The sequence below is a fragment of the Haliotis rufescens genome, unplaced genomic scaffold (assembly GCF_023055435.1).
Source record: "Haliotis rufescens isolate VD_foot unplaced genomic scaffold, xgHalRufe1.0.p SCAF_9, whole genome shotgun sequence".
NCBI classification, from domain to species: Eukaryota; Metazoa; Mollusca; class Gastropoda; order Lepetellida; family Haliotidae; genus Haliotis; species Haliotis rufescens.
In genome coordinates this window covers 11,101,030-11,124,036 of record NW_025964383.1, presented here as the reverse complement: position 1 = coordinate 11,124,036, position 23,007 = coordinate 11,101,030, and the positions used below count along the sequence as shown (strand labels likewise).

The 23,007-nt window shown below is 40.1% G+C and overlaps 1 protein-coding gene across 1 annotated transcript; it reads left to right on the top strand.

Annotated features, from left to right (window-relative positions):
* The first annotated feature begins 4,415 nt into the window (after positions 1-4,415).
* On the top strand, positions 4,416-21,513 carry LOC124125003 (5'-nucleotidase domain-containing protein 2-like). Its single transcript, XM_048391091.1, has 7 exons — positions 4,416-4,470; positions 13,118-13,236; positions 14,549-14,635; positions 15,099-15,152; positions 15,632-15,718; positions 19,678-19,742; positions 20,130-21,513. The coding sequence occupies exons 1-7, from the start codon at positions 4,416-4,418 to the stop codon at positions 20,335-20,337; spliced, it is 675 nt and encodes a 224-aa protein (XP_048247048.1). The 3' UTR covers positions 20,338-21,513.
* Positions 21,514-23,007: the final 1,494 nt, after the last annotated feature.

Below are 23,007 nucleotides of genomic sequence, written 5' to 3'. Positions count from 1 at the left end.
TGATCATAATTAATTTGGTACAGTGGCATACACATCCATGAGTATTCTATATGATGCAATATAGCCTCTTGGGAATCCGTGTACAGAACAACATAAAGAACTGTGCATACCATTATTATTGAAAAATAGTTATGATTATAATTACCATGTTAGATGAATTATCTGTATACGAAATTATCTACAAATAAACGACTCAATAAAAGAAGTTAAGTTACATTATTGTTCAAGCAAAGGACAAAGACCCAGTATGATCATAAAGGACCACTCGCTAATTAGGTTCTTGTTTACTTAAGAGCAGAGTTGACCATGTTAGATGATATAACCAAAATCCAGGCGCTCCGCCGGGGGACTAACTGGTCTTGTTATTGTGTGGCATGAGCTGTGACGTAGACCCAAGAGAATAATGTAAAAAATGAGACCAACTCAAGTCTATAATGATTTGGAAAGTCTAGATTTCCACAGCTCTAGTCTGAAATTAAGAATTGTTCTGTGCTCCTTTTTAATTGCATTATTTTCATTTTGTAGACATGGATAGACCAACCAGGAAAGAAATTGATGGAATATTAATATCACATGTTACCACTGATATAGTCAAATTCATCACATAATAATATATTAGTATTTGATATTACGACATTTGATTATGATGGCATGATCATGTACATGTTCACTGTAGTAATGTACACGCTAGTCAACTTGATTATAATTTTCATTATAGTGTAGCGCGGCATCCTCACTTGTCATTGTGTGCCGGGACCCTGTCACGAAATATATTCGCCCCCAGAATAAAATATCCCCCCCCCGGCGAATTTATACCGGTACTGTTCCGCCCCTCTCGAAATAAACTCTCCCCCCACCTACGAAATAAAATATCCCCCCAGAATATCCCCCCCCCCCCCCCCCCCCCCCCCCTCCCTTTTCGGTCGTTTATATAAATACTTGCCATGCGTGTGTAATCGGTTAAATTGTAAGGTATACATTGTAGACAGACAGACAATAATGTATTAATGTCCCACTTCTGTACATACATAAAACAGCTTTGTACAAATAAACATTGATAGAATGTACATAACCATTCAATAGTATTATGAGAGATTATTAACAGAATATCCCACTGCTAAGTATATGATAAATTGTTGAATTAACATTAGATAAGGTTGAGAATTAAGTGTGTGTATTTTCAATACATCTTAGACTGGTGAGCCGTCTGCTCTATGATAACCAGCCTACTCATATTTTTACCCTTTTCCCCATTGTTGGAAAGTGTGTTGTCTGCTACACCAGCTGAAGCCATCTGGTAACAATTTATCACAAGCTGTCAATATACAATACATTATAATACATCAAGATGGCAGTTTCCATGTAAAAATTAAGTATTTCTAAGCAACTTAAAGATATGCACAATATCTAGATATATGTATCTTTAATTTGCTTAGAAATACTTAATCTTTACATGAAAACTGTCATCTTGATGTATTATTCTGTTTTGTATATTGACAGCTGGCGATTGATTATGAGGTTATACTGTATCATTTTTACTGTTTTGATATTTTTCAATATGTTGTGGTCATCAGTTATGCAAATCAGTTTCGGTGTGTCTTTTTAACAAGGTGTTTTTCATTAAGATTCACCGCCAGCCCGATTGTAACAATTACATGTGCACTTTGCTTTGACGATGCCGGTTGATGTTGTTCAATATAGGCTGGCGGTGGGTGTTTTAGAATTTATTCTACATGCTAATCATTTCGGAAAGATGATACACATTTCTCTATATTTTGGGTTACTTTGCTTATAAAATTTCCGATTATCATTCTTAGTTTTACTTTTTCTCTTTTGCTGCGATAAAATAGTCCGAATCCAGGACCTTTGCATAGTCCAGATTTAAAGAGTATACATCTAAACGTACGCTGTCTTAAAGACACAGTAGATTTAATCACTGCTGAATTAGATAGTTATGATGTTGTATGTTTAAAGCAAGGACTGGTCGGCTCGGAGTCAGTATACTGTGTCTGAGTGGGGTATTCATTCAACTGCGGCATGGTATGTCAGTGAACTAGCATATAAATCGGCATCAGTCCGGACTAGTACAAGCAGCCACACACATGCACACGCGTGCATGCACGTCGCTATATAAGTGCAATAATCTTGGACGCGACGTTAAACCCCATTTCACCTCACCCCACCTACACCGATACCATTTTCAAATCGTAGCCTGTATTAAGGAATATATTTTAGATCTTAAATCAGAGTATAACGGACAGCCTGAGCTGGAGGCGCGCGTGGATATGTTGACAGTTTGTACGTGTTAAAACCGAATGTTTGCGAGGATTAATAAGATTTCTGAATTTCAGTTACAACAGTAACCGTACATGTATTTGTCACATTAAGTTATTTTTAATTCAAATTTGTTTGGTATGATTATGTCTTATAATTATTTTAGGATGGAAGGTACAGTTACCAAATAACATATGCTGAAATATCAATTAATTATGACCATATTTCATAATCTATACTAGCCACATAAAGAAACTGTGCACGGAGAAAATAAAGATATAAGGGCACACCGTCCATATATGAAATATAGGTTTGAGACATTCAAACGCTCGTGCACGTGCCATGCGATATGACGTCATTGATGGGGGCCTATGGACGTGCAATGTGTTACTGCACGTGCATCCTGTGCAGCTGTACACAGCATGTGCAACTCAAAATTCGCTGTCACTTTGGAAAGCATAATCTGTGGTCATTCAAAAATTCAAAACTTCTCAGGCGCAGACACAAGCATATCACAAGCAAATCATGCCAAGATTGACAGCTGCACAGCGTCATGAAGCCATTGGAATGATCCGAGCGGGAATGAGGCAACAACAGGTGGCAACACATTTCCAATGCCATCGTAACACGATATCGGCATTGGTGAGGCGTTATCAGAACACAAATGACGTTGCCGACCAACCACGTTCAGGACGTCCCCGAGTAACGACGCCAAGACAGGACAGATGGATTCGAGTTACACATCTCCGACACAAGTTCCAAACGGCAGTAACGACGTCCCAGACAATTCCTGGACTGCGCGTATCCATCCCAACACTGTCAGGAATCGTTTACGTCAGTACGGGATTCGACCACGACGCCCTGCCATACGTCCCATCCTGACACACCGTCATCGAGTCAACCGTCTAAGATGGTGTCGAAATCATGTTCGCCAACCTCGAATATGGTGGAGAAATGTTGTCTTTACAGAAGAATCGAGGTTCAACATTTCCACAAGTGACGGGCGCCAACGTATCTACCGGCGTTTGGGAGAACGTTATGCACGCAACTGTATTGTGGAGAGAAATCGTTTTGGAGGTGGCTCTGTGATGATTTTGGCTGGGATAACGGCACGGCACCGAACCCCTTTGGTGGTTGTTCAGGGCAATCCCACCGGTGTTGGCTACAGAGATCAGATTCTGAGGCCTGTAGTCATTCCTTTCCTGCAACGTCATGGCCCGGGATTGACATTTCAACAGGACAACGCTCGTCTTCACACGGCTAGGGTCGCAATGGATTTCCTACACCATAACAATGTCATGTTACTGCCATGGCCTGCAAATCCTCCAGATCTCTCCCCAATAGAGCATGTGTGGGATGAAATGGAGCGCTGTCTGCGTCAGCTTCCACATCCTCCAGATAACGTCCGTGACTTGGCACAGGATTTGAGGAGGATATGGCAGGCCATTCCCCAGGCCTTCCATGCCCATTTGGTGGACTCCATGCGTCGCCGATGCACTGCTGTGATTCACGCACAGGGTGGTCATACCCGTTATTGACTTTTTGACTTTGTCGTTTGACCCTCTACTCCATTTTGATCTTCTGACGTCATCGTAACAGATGTTGTTCAGGTCCCGTTGACATTTTCTTATGGTCCGATCATTCAGCTGCTACAGCATCTGCATCATTTTGTTCTTGCTGTGTTGTATTTCAGTCCAGAATATATTTTCTCCGTGCACAGTTTCTTTATGTGGCTAGTATATTTTTAAAGTAACCCTCCTTACATTAAAGATAACTATTTAAAGAATATAGTACTTAAAGACATTGCAGCAAACCGAATAATCAGAGGGGAGACTTAATACTGAGGGGGGCGCGAAATATATCCGCCCGGGGGAGATTTTATTTCACAACAGATTCTCCGGGGGAGAATCTGTACCGGTATAAAATCTCCGGGGGTAGAATTTGTACGGGGGAGTGTTTATACCGGGACACCGGCGTCAGTACAATTTTCGTAGTTAAATATATGTATCTACAAAATATAATCTGAAGCAGCCAAGAACAATATTTTTTATTAACGCTTACTTTCATTGATAGCATTGAGGCAATCTAGGCTTGACAAATAGTTCTAGACTTGAGTTGGATTCCTTTTAAATTTATTCTCTATGGACTGGGAGACGTACAAGAGCGACAGTATCGCATGGAGAACTGGAGGACTGGGTCAGTGTAATCGGATAAGGGCTGTTTCGGGTTTGGGCTGTTGGCTGAATAGAACAACGGCTCACGAACATGGGCACAATGTAGAGATTAAACCATTAGCACCTCTGTTTATATAAGATATGTTATTGTGATTTGAAATCTCTTTTGAACAATTGCGAGTTATTGTATACTCTGTATTCTTTCGTTATGATAGAATATATATTTTCTACTTTTGCTTGTTGAATTATCCACAAATAATGAGAACTACAATGTAAACCTCTCTCTGGAGATATACAATAATACTACTGAAGGGCATATCTGACTAATCGACTAATATTTCTTTCTTAAATACTGTCCGTTACAGGAATTCTCATCATTATATTATACTTTGTACAGTATTAACGTCAAATAATGGCAAATTGTGTATCTTTCTACATTTTGAATTCATTACAATTTCTGCAATAAAACCTTAACACCAGATAGTGATATAAACGAATATGATCTATACTGTGATAAATGAATTATTAATTTCGTATTATGAATTAAATAAACTGAAATATGATAGTAAAAACAAATTATTTTAATCTGTTCGTGTGAGAGATAAACGAGAGATCTAGGCAACTCACTAACGTAACCATTATTGAAAAAAATCAAATATTCAAAGTTTAGGGGTTTGAACATGTACATTGAATGACAGACAAGAAAGCAATGCAATAATTAAATTATGAATCAAATTATGTTATAAATATAACAGAATATATAGAAAATATAAGTTTAATTTCTCATTGTTGGAAGGTGTTTAATAATAGTTTTTGTTTGAGTGTTTGTTGTTAAACGCCGCACTCAGCAATATACCAGCTATATGACGGTGGTTCGTAAATAATCCAGTCTGGACCAGACAATCCAGTTATGATCATCAAGAGCACCGATCAACACAATTCGGATACGATGACATGCATCAACCAAGTCAGCGAGCCTGACCACCCGATGATGTGAGTCGCCTTTGTACAAGCAAGGGTTGTTGAAGGCCTATTCTAACCCCGATCTTCACGGGTATTTTTTTAAATAATATGTTGCAATGAAATTATGTACATGTCCATAATAAATATGTATAAGTAGATGGATAATATGTCCATACACGGCAATTAGATGGGTTAGACTGCAAATGGTTCAATGATGGGTTCTGTTACAAGTCCATATTTCAAGACATGTATTTGATATTCATAGCAACTCCACAAAAGCTACACAATGGCGACAAAACGGTACCAGCACCACAGATACCAATAATACATTTTTTTAACATGAGATACATATAATTACTTTAAAGTTAAAACTTGTATCTAAATAGAAAATTAGAAGGATTAAGATTGAACACTTCTGACATTTTTCGTATTTTATTTTCGTTTGGAGAGAGAAGTAGTGACTTGAATCTGATGGGTGTAAACAGCTTTTTTCTTCCGCCCAGGCTTCACTGCAATGCTATAGCCCCAAATGAAACAAGCCTAGATGTTCAACAGGTTCAGGCTGAAATGTCCATCCCACTGGGGCTCCTTTAAATTTAAATATAGTTTCTCGTTTTAATCAAAGTAATATATTTTCAGAGACTGAGCGTTAGTCTAGCCGTGAGGTACAACTATCCAAAAGATCCCATGCGTGTCTATATATCTTCAGACAGACTCTCCATGTTCCTATCGATATGTGTCAAAATACAAATAAATTAAATATTACAGCAATGGTGAATAGGTTACTAGTATATGCGCATGTCAGCGTCGATCCTACAATATCCTTTTGCGCAAAATACATATATACTGATGAATTAACATTCGTGCTTTAAGCTCTTTTTCTACAGGATATTATGGGGTGTTACATCACACCAGAAAGCCAGTTCCAAATTCAAGTCATAATTTCATGGTCCGTCTTGTATGTTGGAAACCAATATCGCAATATGGCTGAATATTGTTAAACGTGGTATTAACCCGATTACTCACATAATTATTCCATTTTCTTCATGCACGTTCTACAATCATCTACGAACACTATCTATAAGGAGGTATATCTATATTCATCCAAATGTTCATACATATATGTCTAGACATATCTGTAAAAAGCAAGTCGTCCTGCACTCTTCCTTAAAAGGTAGATGCTAAGCATTTCCTCTGTATGTATTTATATATGTAAATATCGTTTTAATGTCAACTCTGATGTAGTGAACGTACCACAGACCTGATGCTAGAATAGCATCTAATCTCTGAAAGGAACATATTTGACGGAAAAAAAAACAGTTATAAAAGAATAGTTATAAAATATAATAAATAGGAGCCGAGAGACCTTCTTCATTTTGCCAAATATTGGGCTGTGTTGGACATATTTGTTTCGGGGTCTGTATGACAGACAACACTGATGCTTTTAAGTATAAAGATAAGCAAGTACAGCTGTTGTATATATTTTAATATGTTGGTGCTCCTGGTCTTGTCGTAATCGTGCAGTTGGCGCTACTTTTGGCAAGGGTTTCTTATGGTAATGGAAATGCTTATGAAAAGATATAATGCTAGTGTATATGGTCATATAATTAAGACACAAACGACGAGTAGGAGTTGTTTATTGTTCCATAAACAACGACCACGACTTGTTATTTCTATATGAGATATCCACATTATTTACAGCCTCTTTTAAGGGTGTTAAATTAGGAAAAAGTACACGTTTTAAAATATTTATCCTACAGTGAAGTAGTCCTCCACACTATACATTCAGTGAAGAAGCCCATGAACATATTAACTATGTAACATACATTAATCGAAATAAGATGAACAGTTGAAGTTAGCAAATGATATTTTTCGGTCGAACGTCTATCAGGCAATAGTACATTATTGAATTGTGACTCCACAGTGATTTTGCAAGGCTACCTTCATAAATGTCATGACGCATTTTAGGCCAGGGTTCTATACTCGCATTAATGTGCTGTCTTATGATTGCATTAATTTCATGATTTACAGTATATATGAAGAACATTTCACGTGGGACCAACAGATGGACTTATGACTATCGACTTGCTAATTACTTTTTTATATTCATGCTAGCTCAAACGATCCATTGGTTTGATTTATTTTTATGGTATCCACAAAATAAGAAGATCCGATTTTTTTCCGTTTTTGTTGAAATAAAACTGAATTATATATGCTGTTGCCAAATTGTTACAAAATGTTTGGCCACAGCAAGGCTACGTATTCACAACATATTGTGCTGGGCACAGTATAGCTGGACTGAAGGAGGGCCGTATTCCTCCTTGTGGGTGACCTGCTTGGCAATATGGGATGGGAAAACTGCAGGGGCTGAGGGCAGTCAAGTTGATGGTGCAGACAGATAAGAGAGATCATTTTACAAATGTGAAACCTTATTCCACAAAGGAATAGGCGAAAGCTGAAACTTGGTGAGATTTACAGAACAAAGGCAGTTAGTTCTAGTTTCTTACTGATACTCGATGATATATTTAATGAAACAATTAATGTGAATGTGTGTGTGTGTGTGTGTGTGTGTGTGTGTGTGTGTGTGTGTGTGTGTGTGTGTGTGTGTGTGTGTGTGTGTGTGTGTGTGTGTGTGTGTGTGTGAAGAAGAAGTAGAAGAATTGTACAGCATAAAAATGACTACGTAGTTCGAATAGATATGTAGAATGCATCGAATATCACGTTTCAAATATTTTACAATATGTACATATTATATATCAGCAAACAGAGATTATCATAACGCAAAAGATTTCATTCATCAGAATGCACTAAGAAGTTCAACTGGTCAGGAGGTGAGAGTTGCGGAAGATTACGATAAACATACAGATCTCCTTTCGAATATTTAAAGTGTGAATAAAGATCACAGCTTGCTATAACGTGTACTGCATCCCTGCAGATTTAGCAATGTCATCAGCTATAAAATTTATGTCTAAATGCTCATGCAGACAAAGACCCAAATGTTTATAGGCATGATCATATTATATGCTAAGCAAATATCTCCACATTTAAAAAACAAAGCTAGATTGAGTCTTTGAAGGGCATTAAGAAGTGATACACATAAGGAAAAAATATGAATGTCAACGTCTTTATTATGAGGAACACAACGTTTCGGTGTATATACTCATCCCTTCATCGGGTGAATAAATGCTATGAGGCAGAGAACATATACATGTACCTGTAAGAACAACAAAAGTAAAAAGATAGCAAAGAAGGAAACGTAACAAGGGAAGCCAACAGATAATTAGCGCTGATTACCCCGGCCTCCCGTTTGCCCCTTGTCTATTGCCCATTACCGATCATTCATAAGTTAGGCTTTGGCTTTAATTTGTCCATCAACGTCCATTATCTCAACCTTAAATATTACGAGAATATGTAGTTTACTGAGAATGGATTAGATCGCTGACTTGTTTCCTGGCGATTGGGTGCCTCACTCACAGTTTGGGCTCAAACCCCGGACGGGAGTCAACCCAAAAAAACACGAGAATCTGTACTTTACTAAAAAAGTTTTATCCCAATTATGACATTTGTCGTCAAGAAAGCACAATAAATATATTCGGCTTTGGATGGGTAATAATATCACAGACATTTACGGATATTGATGACGACTTGGTAACGACTTCGTAACGCACGTCTTTTCATTTCAGGGATTGGTAAATCAAAATTCATCTTGGGCGGGATGGTAGTTCGAGGTGGATAAGCATGTTAACTATGATCTTCTTAATGTAAAGAAAGCCGCGCATGAATGTATTAATGAGATTCCCAGGTACATGGGGCCTTTTCGTCCCAAGGATTACGCACAGTGGAGATTTAAATGGGGATATGGTGTACATAATGTCATCAAACCAGACAACGTTGGTCCTTGACTGATTGTGGCGTTTGAAGCCACTGAGAATGCCCCATGCAGAGTTGGACGAACATTCTGCGGTAACGCGGCTGAGTTGACCAGAGGCTATCAGCATTATTTCCTGTCCAGGTTATTTAGGTCCGTGTGTGTGTGTGTGTGTGTGTGTGTGTGTGTGTGTGTGTGTGTGTGTGTGTGTGTGTGTGTGTGTGTGTGTGTGTGTGTGTGTGTGTGTGTGTGTGTGTGTGTGTGTGTGTGTGTGTGTGTGTGTGTGTGTGTGTGTGTGTGTGCTGGATTTTTGAGCGGCATGATAGTTCGACTTGGATAAGCATGTTAACTATATAATCTTCTAGAGGTAGAGAATGCCGTGCATGAATGTTTTAATGAGATTCCTAGGTAAATTATGCCTTTTTGTCACCAGGAATACGCACAGTGGAGACTTTAATGGGGATAGGGTGTACACAATGTGCTACCTGTTAGATTGTGTGTCATCAAACCAGACAACGTTGGTCTTTGACTAATTGTAGCGTTAAACACACTTATTCATTTACTGGTATCGGAAATTGAATGTTGAAGTGACTTTATTGGGTAATCAAAAAAGAGACAGCGACCTATAATAGCCCAATTTCATACGATTTCACTTGTCCACCATCTTGGATGCAAGGCGAAAACATTTCAGTGTGTTTGAATGCCCCCCTGCAGAGTTGGACGAACATTCTGCGGTAGCGCGGCTGAGTTGACCAGGGGCTATCAGCAGTATTTCCTGTCAAGGTTATTTAGGGGGGGGGGGGGGGGGGGGGGAAGAATATGCCTTAGTGTGAATAGGCATCACCAGTTTGGAATTGTACGATTCCGAACTTTCACGAGACTGTGTTTATGAATCATTGTCAAATAGGGGTGACATGAAATCTCGGAAACAATACGCGAAAACGCGCATGCTCAGAACGGAAAATTTAGACAAGGCATTAAGTAATACGCATGCGCAGAACGATTGATTTCAATACTTCCGCTTAGCGCTTCGAGTGCAGCGTCAAACGCGGGCCTGTCATCTAACACGCGAGAACTGACCAATGAAATCTGAGAAGTAGAAATATCGGTAGACGCTGTTGCTTTATTGACAATGTCAATCAAGAAAGGGAGGAGCTTGATGATATCGTTCTCTCCCAGTAAATTCCGATGTCAAATAACGACGTTATTTGGACGGAAAAACGATGGTTTGAAAACGTCCAAATAACGTCGTTTTTCCGTCCAATGACCATATACGGAAATAAACGACGTTTTCGTGTTTGCAGTGTCAGGGTGCTACCTGTTTATCTCCCGGGGATGGACAACGTCCGTGCGGACGCTCTGTCTCGCCGGATCCTCGCTCCTCACCAGTGGAGGCTCGACCTGGGGATCTTCGGGATTTTCTCCCTATTATACAGGTCGTTACAGGTGGATCTGTTTGCATCTGGGGTGAACCACCAGACACCAACGTTCTGCTCCCGAGTCACCGACCCGAGGTCAGTGGCACCGGACGCCTTCCAGCTAGTTTGTACGGACAGTTCTGTGGGCATTCCCCCCCAGTACCTCTGATTTCCAAGGACCTGTCTCAGCTAGGCACTCAGCCTGCACGACTAATTGTGCTCCTGGCACCTCTTTAGTCGGCGCAGAGTTGGTTTCCAGTAATACTCAGGTTTCTGGCTCAGCCTGCTGTTATATTACCTTTACGACCGGACCTCCTATCCCAGAACGGGGCCCTCCACCCGAATCCCAGGATTCAATGGGTGGCTTGGCCAGTGTCAGGAATCACCTCCAGAAAAGCGGTATTCCTGCACGAGTTGCAGACACAATACTGGCTTCGCGGAGGGATTCGACAAACGATCAGTACGAGGATAGATAAGCCTGCTATGCGCGCTGGTGTGTCGATAGAGGGATTGCAGATTTTTTTTCTGCAGATCTTGTAGCCGTGCTTGAGTTCCTCCAGTCGCGACTAGATGACGGCCTGGCCGCATCAACAGTCCGAGGGTACTTTACAGCTATCGCAGCTTTTCACGTCCCTGTCGACGGGGCACTTCTGGGTGCACACCCATTAGTGCAGCGCTTTTTAGCAGGTGTGGACAGGATCCGACCGCCAGTCTGGCGGATCAGTCCCCCTTGGGACTTGTCAATCGTTCTCGATTGGCTGTCCCGTCCTTCCTTTCGAGATCTGTTGTCTCTCTCTCTGCAGCTGTTGAGCTGGAAGACGGCGTTCCTTGTGGTGTGTCAGCCGATCCCGAAATAACTGTTTTCCACCGGGGTTTTCGACTACCGGACTCTTACCGTCCTAAGGTCGCACACGCCTTCCACGTGAACGGCTCCTTTTGAGCTACCTGCTCTTTCACAGCCTTCCTCATTGGGGACCATTGCAAGACATGTCTTGGATGTCCGCAGGACCCTCAAGGCCTATATCAGCAGAACTATGGGTATCCGTAAGGATAACCAACTATTTTGCTGTTACGGCGGTTGGAAGGCTGGCTCACCTGCGAGCAAACAATCTACCTTGCGGTGGATAGTTTCAACCATTTGTACAGCGTATACGCTTACAGGCAGGGACCCCCCTACCAGGTTGAAGGCTCATTCGGTTAGAGCAGTGGCTACGTCACAAGCGTACGCCACGGCTCTGCCCATTGAGGACATCTGTTCCGCGGCTGTTTGGAGCCAGCCGAGCATGTTCATCAAGCATTACCAACTCGACAAACACTCAAGCGAGCGTGCTCGGTTTGGTCAGTCAGTTCTCCGAACTGGGCAAAGTTCTAATCTCTAGCCGATTGAGCATTCGAGATTTTAGACAGTCCTCCGGTTATACTGCTCAGTAATGGTCCGGATTTTATCTTCTGCGGTCGATAAATATCAGTCCTTACTACTCGATAATACTCGTATTTTGCACACGCACTCCTTCGATCCTCGGGGACCCTCTGGCCTAGCTCAGCGCGGGTTATAGTCTCGTGATCTACGCCCCTATATCACTTGTTCAAAAAAAGTTTGGGGGGGGGGGGCGGGGGGCGGGGGTTGGGGGGTGTTTCGAGTTCTCAACTTATGAAAACAAGCCGCAAAAACAGGCTTCATCATAATATATGGTTGACCACGCCCTGTCTCTAGCCCCCGCCTTTCGACGGTGGTGCCTCACGATAAGGTTGGTTCCATTTATTGAACTCAATATTTTATTCTGTTGAATAATCAAATACGATGTATTTATTTACGCCTGTTGCTGATGGATGCCACTTCCTCGATTATCTTTGGGAGTCTGTCTTGATGCAATAAGTGCCCCAAGGAGGATTTAATCTGAAAGAGAATTTTACAAACCTGTAGAGGTTATGAAATCTCTGATGAAATCCTCCTTGGGGCACGGCCACCCACTTCCCCACATTCCGTCAGCATTTGACATATGGAAAGTGATTTGGGTGAGAGTTGCTCCCCCTGGCGTGAGGCGCCGTGGGGGGTGAGGCCCCATAAGGGTGGTCGTATATCATACAAAAACGAAGTTTTTTGTGTGGTAATATTTTTTATTAAGGAAAATGGTCACAACTATGTCATGTAGATTTTCTTGAGCAAGTGCCCCAAGGAGGATTTCATCAGAGAATTCATTACCTCTACAGGTTTGTAAAAGTGATTGACATCATGAATATCAATCCACACAATTTGGGATCGATGACATGCATCAACCAAGTCAGCGAATGGCCACCCAATCCCGTTCGTCACCTCTTACGACAAGCATGGTCGCTTTTTACAGCAAGCATGGGTTGCTGAAGATTTATTCTACCCCGAATCTTCACAGGTTCAATGATAAGCTGGTGGCCTTGGACAGTATTTTATGGACAGCTTCACACATGTTCTTTCAGGCCATTCCGCACCTACGATCCAGCCTTGTTCAGCCAATCCTGGGACCGGGTTCAGACACTGGAGAAAGGCAAAGTTTATCAACAGGTACTTGGCTCCCTCTGGATATAAACAGCAGATACTGTATTCGACGTAATAAGCGCCCCGATCTAACAAGTGCCCACGCCGGTATTTGCTAATATATTGGCTAGTGAACAATCCCAATTAGCACCCCTTCCGATTGATCAATGTTCACAAGACTTATTTATAAGCATACAATATGCACTCAAGTGTTATATGCACCATTAATTATGGGCAATAAAATTCTAGTCTGTTTTTTTCAGGAAAATAATATTCTAATAAGAGCCCCCTACTTCTAATTTCGAGAGCGCCCTGGGCGATTATTACGTTGAATACGGTAATTATAGATCATTATCTGATCGTCTCAGTCAATAAGACAGCAATGATGCACGGATTAGTTCACCAGGATATAATCAGAAGATATCTCCAGATCATCGAAGTCTGTAAGACAGTATCATATTTCTTGACTAAAGTGTGCAGCCCCCCTCTAGGGGATTCGTTATTTTAAAAAGCAAAATGTTTCGAGTTTTATGCACTTAAAAATATTACATTTTCCCATCGGCGAATTCAGGTAAACAAACAGATGATAACAAACAAAATGTAACTAGACAAGATGATTACTGTTAAAATTGTGTTCTACTAGGTATTGTTTTATATGCAGACATTAAGATTATCGTGTGCATTTCTTGTAAACCATTGTAAACTAAGCCAGTAAGAGCAATCAGTTGTACACCCGTTTTCTCCCACTCTACCGATGAATCGGTTAGAAATTACCCAATAATATAAGTTACATTTGTTTTATGCAATGATCATCAGAATTGTATTTGAAACTGTTATTTTATCAGGAATAATATATTTCAATATCATGTTGTTTTCATTGCAGCTTTACTATATATGTAGGAATCAGATCTATGGTAGGACGCTGGTTACAAACATAAGTCCAGATATACAATGAACATTTTTGAAACAAGACAGTGTTACTACATGATTAATTTGCATACTTCAGTACGGATTTGTTGACATGGTATTTCAGGTGTTACATGCTCATGGTAATGTCTTTGTGTATAATGAGCACCCCCTTCTACACCGCTGTGTTTTTTGGGACAAGATGTGGTAATATGGTAATGATGCATGGTTTAGTTCACTGGAACGAAACAGCAGGTATCTCCAGATCAACATCCTAGTTTCGTTGACCTGGCAAGGGAGTTTGTCTTTATGTTTGTTGCCTGCAGTCTGAAGTACTGATAATGAATGTACTACTGGTCAACCAAAGAACTGAATGTTGTTATTTTCATTGTTTGATGCTGATTCTGTGACTTACCGCAATCTCTTTTACCAGGGTAACTTCTACCTCCTGACACAGATGACCGGCTGGTACGGCTCAAGGGTTCTGTACTTTGGTGACCATGTGTACAGTGATCTTGCTGTGAGTAGTGCGGATAAAGGGAGCGAACGCTGTAGTACTTCATGTACAGGGAGAAATACATTGTGATACAGTATTATACTTCTTGCATTAAAATCAATCAAATTTAAGTAAAGATAATATTTATGGATAAACAACTTCTATATTACAATTAAGAGCGACGTTTCGGTGTAGGTTCTAACACCATTATCAAGCAAGTTATCATCACTTGTTTATACATAAATTCTTATCCTTACTTAGTACTCCAACTTCTAAATGCCTTCTAATCAAAGAAGCAACTAAAAGTATTTCCAAATGCCAGTCAGTGTTATTACAGAGGTCCCCATCAAATGTTGTCTGTACCAGACTTGATTATTTGCAGGCTGACATTTCAGGGCTGGTATGTTGCCAACACAGTTCTGTCTGTAGACATGTATAATATCAATGATGGTTGAAGTTCACTGGGTATAATTTCCTCTACATCCAGGATCCCTCACTACGCCATGGCTGGAGAACTGGTGCTATCATTCCTGAGCTGGAGGTACGCTGTCATGTTGTAATTTCAACTCAGTTGGAAAGTTTTACGTACTCAACATAGTATTGAACATACATTATGTTAGTATCATCTGTTATACAAATCCTGAACCCATTCGCAACCACAGCTTCGTTAAATGCAGCTGTCTGATCAAACTACACTCATGAGTGAGAGAAAGTCAGTGAAGGCATGACGTTGGAAACAAAGCTTCGGTGGCTATTGAGTCCAGGGGATTCCTCATAATAGAATGGAGATTTGTGACACTCAGTAAACAACGATGTGTTTGCTTCTTTAGTCAACCTTCTTGTGATGGCATATGAAAATAGCTACAGTCACACCCATACTTTCTCTCTCAGAAACATCTCAGGGCAAAGTATAACAAACGATAAAAACCCAGTGAAACTGCCCATTTATCACTATAAATCAGGAAAGCAAGAACTCCTTCTAGACAATGGGAAATGCATAACATTTAATGTCTACTTCAGGCTGAGATTGAACAGCAGAACGACCCTGCATACAAGTCAGCTGTGAGGTGGCTGGTATCTCTACAACAACTCATAGAAAAACACCAGGTGGGATATCATCCTAACATCATGAGTATGTGTGTCTTCTAGCTGTACACAGCTGCATCACCAGATGAAATACCATCATGTATATGTGTGAGACACACTGTGTCTGTGTGACAATCTCACTATAGTCAGAGATACCATCAGTTGAGATATTCCTGAGTTATATACTTATCCTATGCATTTCTTCCTTCTTCTTTTAACCTTTATGTTGAAACGTGCTTGAACAAAGTTTCTAGCTTCTAAAAACATTTCACCCAAACACATCCCAGCATCACCATGGTCTTCCCCAAACAAATGGGTCACTCACTGTAATTCCCTGTGTGTGACCTAAAGTCACCTTACACGACTTTATCATCTGACTTTCCCTGCCACATCACTCTCTTTCTCATCACCATTGTGTAGGGACGTGTTTTGAATAATAGAGAATTGACTCTTGTTTTATTAAAGGGCTTCCTCTTACATCTTATAAACATTTACGGCCAATTATTGGAAATGATCATGATAAACACCCGTCCTGCAAGATATTCAGACGTTCTTATTCTCCAGTTGGTCCTCGTGATCTCTGGCAAATGCCAGAAACGCAACATCGATAGACAGTTTACATCTAGGACGTGGAACTTGGGCCTTCATCGTCTAACAATTCTAACGTGTGACACAACCAACCATTTCCTCTGCTGTTGCAGTCGTAATACAACCTCATGTGTCCACCCTGACTTCATTATCAGTTGACAATGACTGTTGACTGTCACCTGCACACATGTTACAACAACTACAGACATATGTACAGTTTTGGCAAAAGACAGTCCCTTCACGACAAGCATGGCAACCGTGACAACTACTGCTACAAACCCTCCAAGCATTCCCCAACCCGCAGCTGAAAGTTGTCTGTCATCTCTCGCTCCCCCTTGAGATGTTTTAGTGCTCCCGGGACTACTCCTGTAGTATGGACCCCAGCATACTTTGATGCCTTGTCTTCACCCTTCACCTACAGAAAGGAAGCGTTGAGATAGATCACGCCCCTCTGACCAGGATCGACATGTGAGGGTTCTACATTCGAGGGATCGATGTTAGAGTGATCAACATTCTACAGATCTACATCGATACAGACTGATAGTGACACAGAATGCCATACATCAAGATCAACATGGTCGACATTGTACTGACGAAGACTGTTGCGCTGACCAAGAACCACAACACCATGCCTATCAACATTCAGCAGGGGATTGACGTAACGTTTATAGGGATTGCCATCACAGCTGGGATCAATACCCCTCCCTCTCTGGATCGATACCTTCACACGCCTGACCTTTACCCATCGCTTGGCCATTACGATCGATACACATCATATTCGGATTGCAAATCTATGTCTTATTACTATCGCTATACACCACCATCAGTTTTGACAACGATATGCAAATGGGCCCTCACCTGGCTGATTAAGAGATCGACATTGATACCAATCTTCTAAGGATGGACATCGATACTTATTGTCTACGGATCAACATCAGGATTGACATGATTCCCTCCACTTGTGGGTCGACATCTGAGCGACAATGACACCCCTTTCCTGAGGGTCGACATCAAAATCGATGTCAGGAATAAATGCATGGTGTGAGATGGGATGAGGATATATTGTGATATACATATACAATTTGATGTAAAATTTACAATGCTATTAATATTGTAATATCCTTTATATGCATCAGTATGTGAGAAATCGTACAGTGTTGGTGTGACAATCTCCCTACAGTCTTATATACAATCAGTTGAGATATTCTTGTCATATGAGAATTGTTATATTCTTATGCACCACAAGGTGAGAAATCATACTGTGTCAGGGTGACAATCTCCCTGCAGTCTTATATACAATCAGTTGATATATTCTTGTCATATGAGTATTGTTATATTCTTATGCACCACAAAGTGAGAAAACATACAGTGTTGGAGTGACAATCTCACTGCAGTCTGATATACAATCAGTTGAGATATTCTTGTCATATGAGTATAGTTATGTTCTTTCACACCACGAGGTGAGAAAACATACAGTGTTGGAGTGACAATCTCCCCGCAGTCTGATATACAATAAATTGAGATATTCTTGTCATATGAGTATAGTTATATTCTTATGCAACACAAGGTGAGAAATCATACTGTGTCAGGGTGACAATCTCCCTGCAGTCTGTTATACAATCAGTTGAGACATTCTTGTCATATGAGTATAGTTATATTCTTATGCAACACAAGGTGAGAAATCATACTGTGTCAGGGTGACAATCTCCCTGCAGTCTGATATACAATCAGTTTAGACATTCTTGTCATATGAGTATTGTTATATTCTTATGCACCACAATGTGAGAAAACATACAGTGTTGGAGTGACAATCTCTCCGCAGTCTGATATACAATCAGTTGAGATATTCTTGTCATATGAGTATAGTTATATTCTTATGCACCACAAGGTGAGAATACATACAGTGTTGGAGTGACAATCTCCCTGCAGTCTGATATACAATAAGTTGAGATATTCTGGTCATATGAGTATAGTTATATTCTTATGCACCACAAGGTGAGAAATCATATTGTGTCAGAGTGACAATCTCCCTGCAGTCTGACATACAATCAGTTGAGACATTCTTGTCATATGAGTATAGTTATATTCTTATGCACAACAAGGTGAGAAATCATACTGTGTCAGGGTGACAATCTCCCTGCAGTCTGTTATACAATCAGTTGAGATATTCTGGTCATATGAGTATTGTTATATTCTTATGCAACACAAGGTGAGAAATCATACTGTGTCAGAGTGACAATCTCCCTGCAGTCTGATATACAATCAGTTGAGATATTCTTGTCATATGAGTATTGTTATGTTCTTAAACACTGCTTGGTGAGAAATCATACAGTGTTGGAATGACAATCTCCCTGCAGTCTGATATACAATCAGTTGAGATACTCTTGTCATATGAGTATTGTTATATTCATTGTTTATCTCATTGAGTTGACAATCTCCCTGCAGTCTGATATACAATCAGTTGAGATATTCTTGTCATATGAGTATAGTTATTTTCTTATGCACCACAAGGTGAGATGTAGAGGATGTGTAATTGTGGTAGTGGTAGTGGTAAGTGCACTGTTTATCTCATTGAGTTGAATCATTCACGGTATTGATATTCAGGAATATTGAAGTTAAGGTCATCCTGAAAGAGCATGTGTTCACAATATTTGGAGTATTTAAAATTGGCATTTGAGGAAACTTAGGACTCATGACCTCTTTGTTGATGCCTGGATTGCATCAGTGTTGATGTGACCTCCATATAAAGTCAATGGCACCAAAGCTCAAAATAGAAACATGTTGAAAACCTTAAATATGTGGCTTTATTCTTGATAATACAGAGCATTTTGTAATCTGTGAAGAATAATCTATAAAGAACTAAATCACCAGCTGTTTGAATAAGTCATGGCTGAGTGAAATGTCAATGACACTTTTTAAGGTCACTCAATGAAATAGTTTGATGTAGTTTTTCTTTTGTGGCCACGGTCAGCAATAGTACAGCTTTGTCACATTGGCCTGTAAATAATCGAGTTGGACCAGGCAAACTGGTGACTGAAAGCATGAGCAACGGTCCATAACATCAGGACATGATGATCAAAATCAGCCACATCAAAGTCCCTCGCCAACCAGTCAAAGTTGTTACATGGTTATGACCTTATACTCTCAGGAACCAATTCTATCCAGGAAGTATTGGTAATATGGTTTGGAGAGTTGATATTTTCGAAAATTTGTCTTTTGGAATGTCACCAAATGGACGAATATGAGATATTAAGTTTATGTGAAAGCATATTTATGTGGTACTTCACATGTGGAATCATATAGAAGTAGAGACTAAAATTATGATGATTTTAAATGGTTGATGGTTGTGTGGATCTTGAGAAACCCAACTAACAGTATTGTTTATTTCCAAGTGTCAGGACAGCCCTGAACAGAGAGAAGTGATACAGGCATGGCTGAAGGAGAGAGATGAACTCAGGTGAGGCTGTCTGAAACCATCTGGGGCCAGGCTTGGAATAGATTGTAATGTCGAGAATGAAGAATGCAGCAAAGTTTCACTTCATCATTCCATTGGGCTACCTTCTACCCATTGCAAATAAAATAAAATACTTGTTCCATATATTTAGCAAGACTGTTTGACTTCCTTTCCTCTTTCTTGATGGTTTGCAGTAAACATGAAGATGTCTTTCAAACAGTGTTCTCGTAATCACCTCTTTGTGAATGTTAATTTCTATGCTTAGAGTTTGGTTTATCATAGTCAGTATATTGCAACATGTGATCTTTTCAATGAGTTGAATGTTATGAATATTTCACATTTCCATAATATCAGTTGAATTTAATAATCATTATTTTACTTCTGTGGCAGAAACTACACAAAAGGCGTGTTCAATCCACGGTTTGGCAGTCTGTTTCGGACATACCACAATCCAACTTACTTCACTCGACGCCTGGCCCGGTTTGCTGACATGTACATGTCAAGTCTGACAAACCTGCTCCACTACTCAGTGGACCACTCCTTCTACCCACACCGAGTGTTGCTGCCACACGAACCAGGCCCCTTCTCCAAGTACTGAGTGGAAACAGTACACTGAAATAAGCATGTACTATCATGGATCGGACACATTGGTAATTCAGTATTAAAGTCCTCTTGGAAGTAATGGCCATGTAAAAGAGCACATTGACCTTATTAGTGACGTGGAAGCATTGATGGTCCACTGTGTTAGTATAAAGGCCTACTTATGTCATTGAAACATTTCACTAGATGCACCTGGGGACAATACTGGCATTGAAGCATTTATACTTAACTAGTGCTCTGACCTAATATTGACATTGAAATATTCAATGGACTATTACCTGGACCTGGTACTGACATTGAAGTATCGATGGTCAATTGCACTGGTACCTGGCCCTAGTACTGACATTGAAGCATTGATGGTATACTCCATTAGTACCTGGCCCTAATACTGACATTGAAGCATTGATGGTATACTCCGTTAGTACTGGCCCTAATACTGACATTGAAGTATTGATGGTCTATTGCACTGGTACCTGGCCCTAATACTGACATTGAAACATTGATGGTATACTCCGTTAGTACTGGCCCTAATACTGACATTGAAGTATTGATGGTCTATTGCACTGGTACCTGGCCCTAATATTGACATTGAAGAATTGATGGTATACTCCGTTAGTACTGGCCCTAATACTGACATTGAAGCATTCATGGTATACTCCGTTAGTACTGGCCCTAATACTGACATTGAAGTATTGATGGTCTATTGCACTGGTACCTGGCCCTAATACTGACATTGAAGCATTGATGGTATACTCCGTTAGTACCTGGCCCTAATACTGACATTGAAGCATTGATGGTATACTCTGTTAGTACCTGGCCCTAATACTGACATTGAAGCATTGATGGTGTACTGCGTTAGTATCACAATATTTCAACGAATCCTCTGAAAGGCTGACCTTTTTTCTGCGCAAAAGATGCAATATTTTTGCCAAGATATGTACTTCTCTGACAATATGTGTAATATATTTTACCTATCCTAATCAGCGGTGGATCATAAGTGTTGACCAGTTAACCATCAGTTGTATGAATCTCATTATTAGATGGCAAATGTGATATCTTGCACCCTGTTCATTATGGTAGCTTGTAGAACATTTAGGTAAAAAAGGACTCGTGGTTGTTGTTTATCGTACAATAAAACACTGCCCCCCCCCCATGTTTTTTTTTCCCTGCAGTGTTTTATTGAATGATGAACAATGACCACGACTCGTTTATTTCTTATATGAGATATCAACATTATGTATGGCCTTTTTAAGAATGATGATAAAATGTACGAGCTTTAAAAATATTTACCTGTATTCAAATAATGATGACTCCCTCAATAGAAGGTCCATTTTATGGGTATTTCCCACATATTCTCACTATCCTCACGTCGATTATCTGTACCTTTTCTCCAAATAACAATTACCATATATCTCCCGTTTTGGGATATGATCGTTGGGTCATCGCGTTAATCTGTGTTGCCCAGCTACATCTTTGAGAAACAACTCACTAGACACTCCCCTCTCAAACATAACGTCATATATACGATGTCTTCAAGTTGTGAGCGCATGTTCGAATCTTGACATATGAGGTCATGATAGAACAATGTTTTATCGTTATATAAGCAAGGCTTCATTCTTCACTATTCTTTGCAGTTATCGTGTAGCTATCTTATATTTGCAAATAAATCTCTGACAGGGCATATTCATATTGACCCTCATAGCAAACATTATCAACCTTCATGAACAAATTGATTTCCTAAAGTTCATGGTTTCCACTTATGCATAAATGTCTATTACTGACTGTGGCTAGAAGACTGTTGCCGGCACATTGTGCCAGTGATGTTTGGGAGACGTCACACAGCATTGTTTACCAAGGCACAGGTTGCTCTCCACCCTATCCTTACCTTTAAGTGGGCATGGGTGGCCCAGTCATCTTATTATAAGGCGCCGCTATTGGCTGTGCAGAGCTGCATCCCTTAGGCACACCAGAAACCTATGATTATGGGTTCGAATCCTGGTTTCCCCGATTATGTTTCTGGGTTTGTCAGCACCATACCCATGCTCGTGGGTTTCACCGAAGTGGTAAACGTCTGAGACCTGTATCACCTCGGGCTTTCCTCCTACATTAATCTGGCACACTGCGATAGTGCTGTTGAAAGCGACAGTAAACCCAACTCACCCACTCACTTACCTTTTGGTAATATGTGTGGAAATTAGAAGATTAAGTAAAAATAACAATATTGTATGTATGTTAATATCAAATTCTGATTTTGACTACATTTGATATCAGAATCTGTCTTACACATGGTATCTTCTATGTATTCTCCTTGGGAGAAGTGGGCACTATGTTGGTATCCTTGATGTATATCATATGGGGCTCTATGACTTGAAAGTATAATACTCCACATACTGTTCCTTAAGGGGAATGTTAGATGCAAGATAATGTTCTGATGACAGAATTAGTGTTATTTAGTGTTGTTTGTTAAACAATAACAGTCATGATCATCGTCGTTTTTAAAGAAGATGTTAGTCATTAAATCAATTTGATGTGTTAGATAATATATGTGATACTAAAACAGATACGTTTCGAACACTGTGTGTGGTAGCACGTGTTGATAATACACTGGATGTGCTCATCAGCAAAGGATGCAGAGTGCATCACAGTATCATGATTCACAGTCAGTATC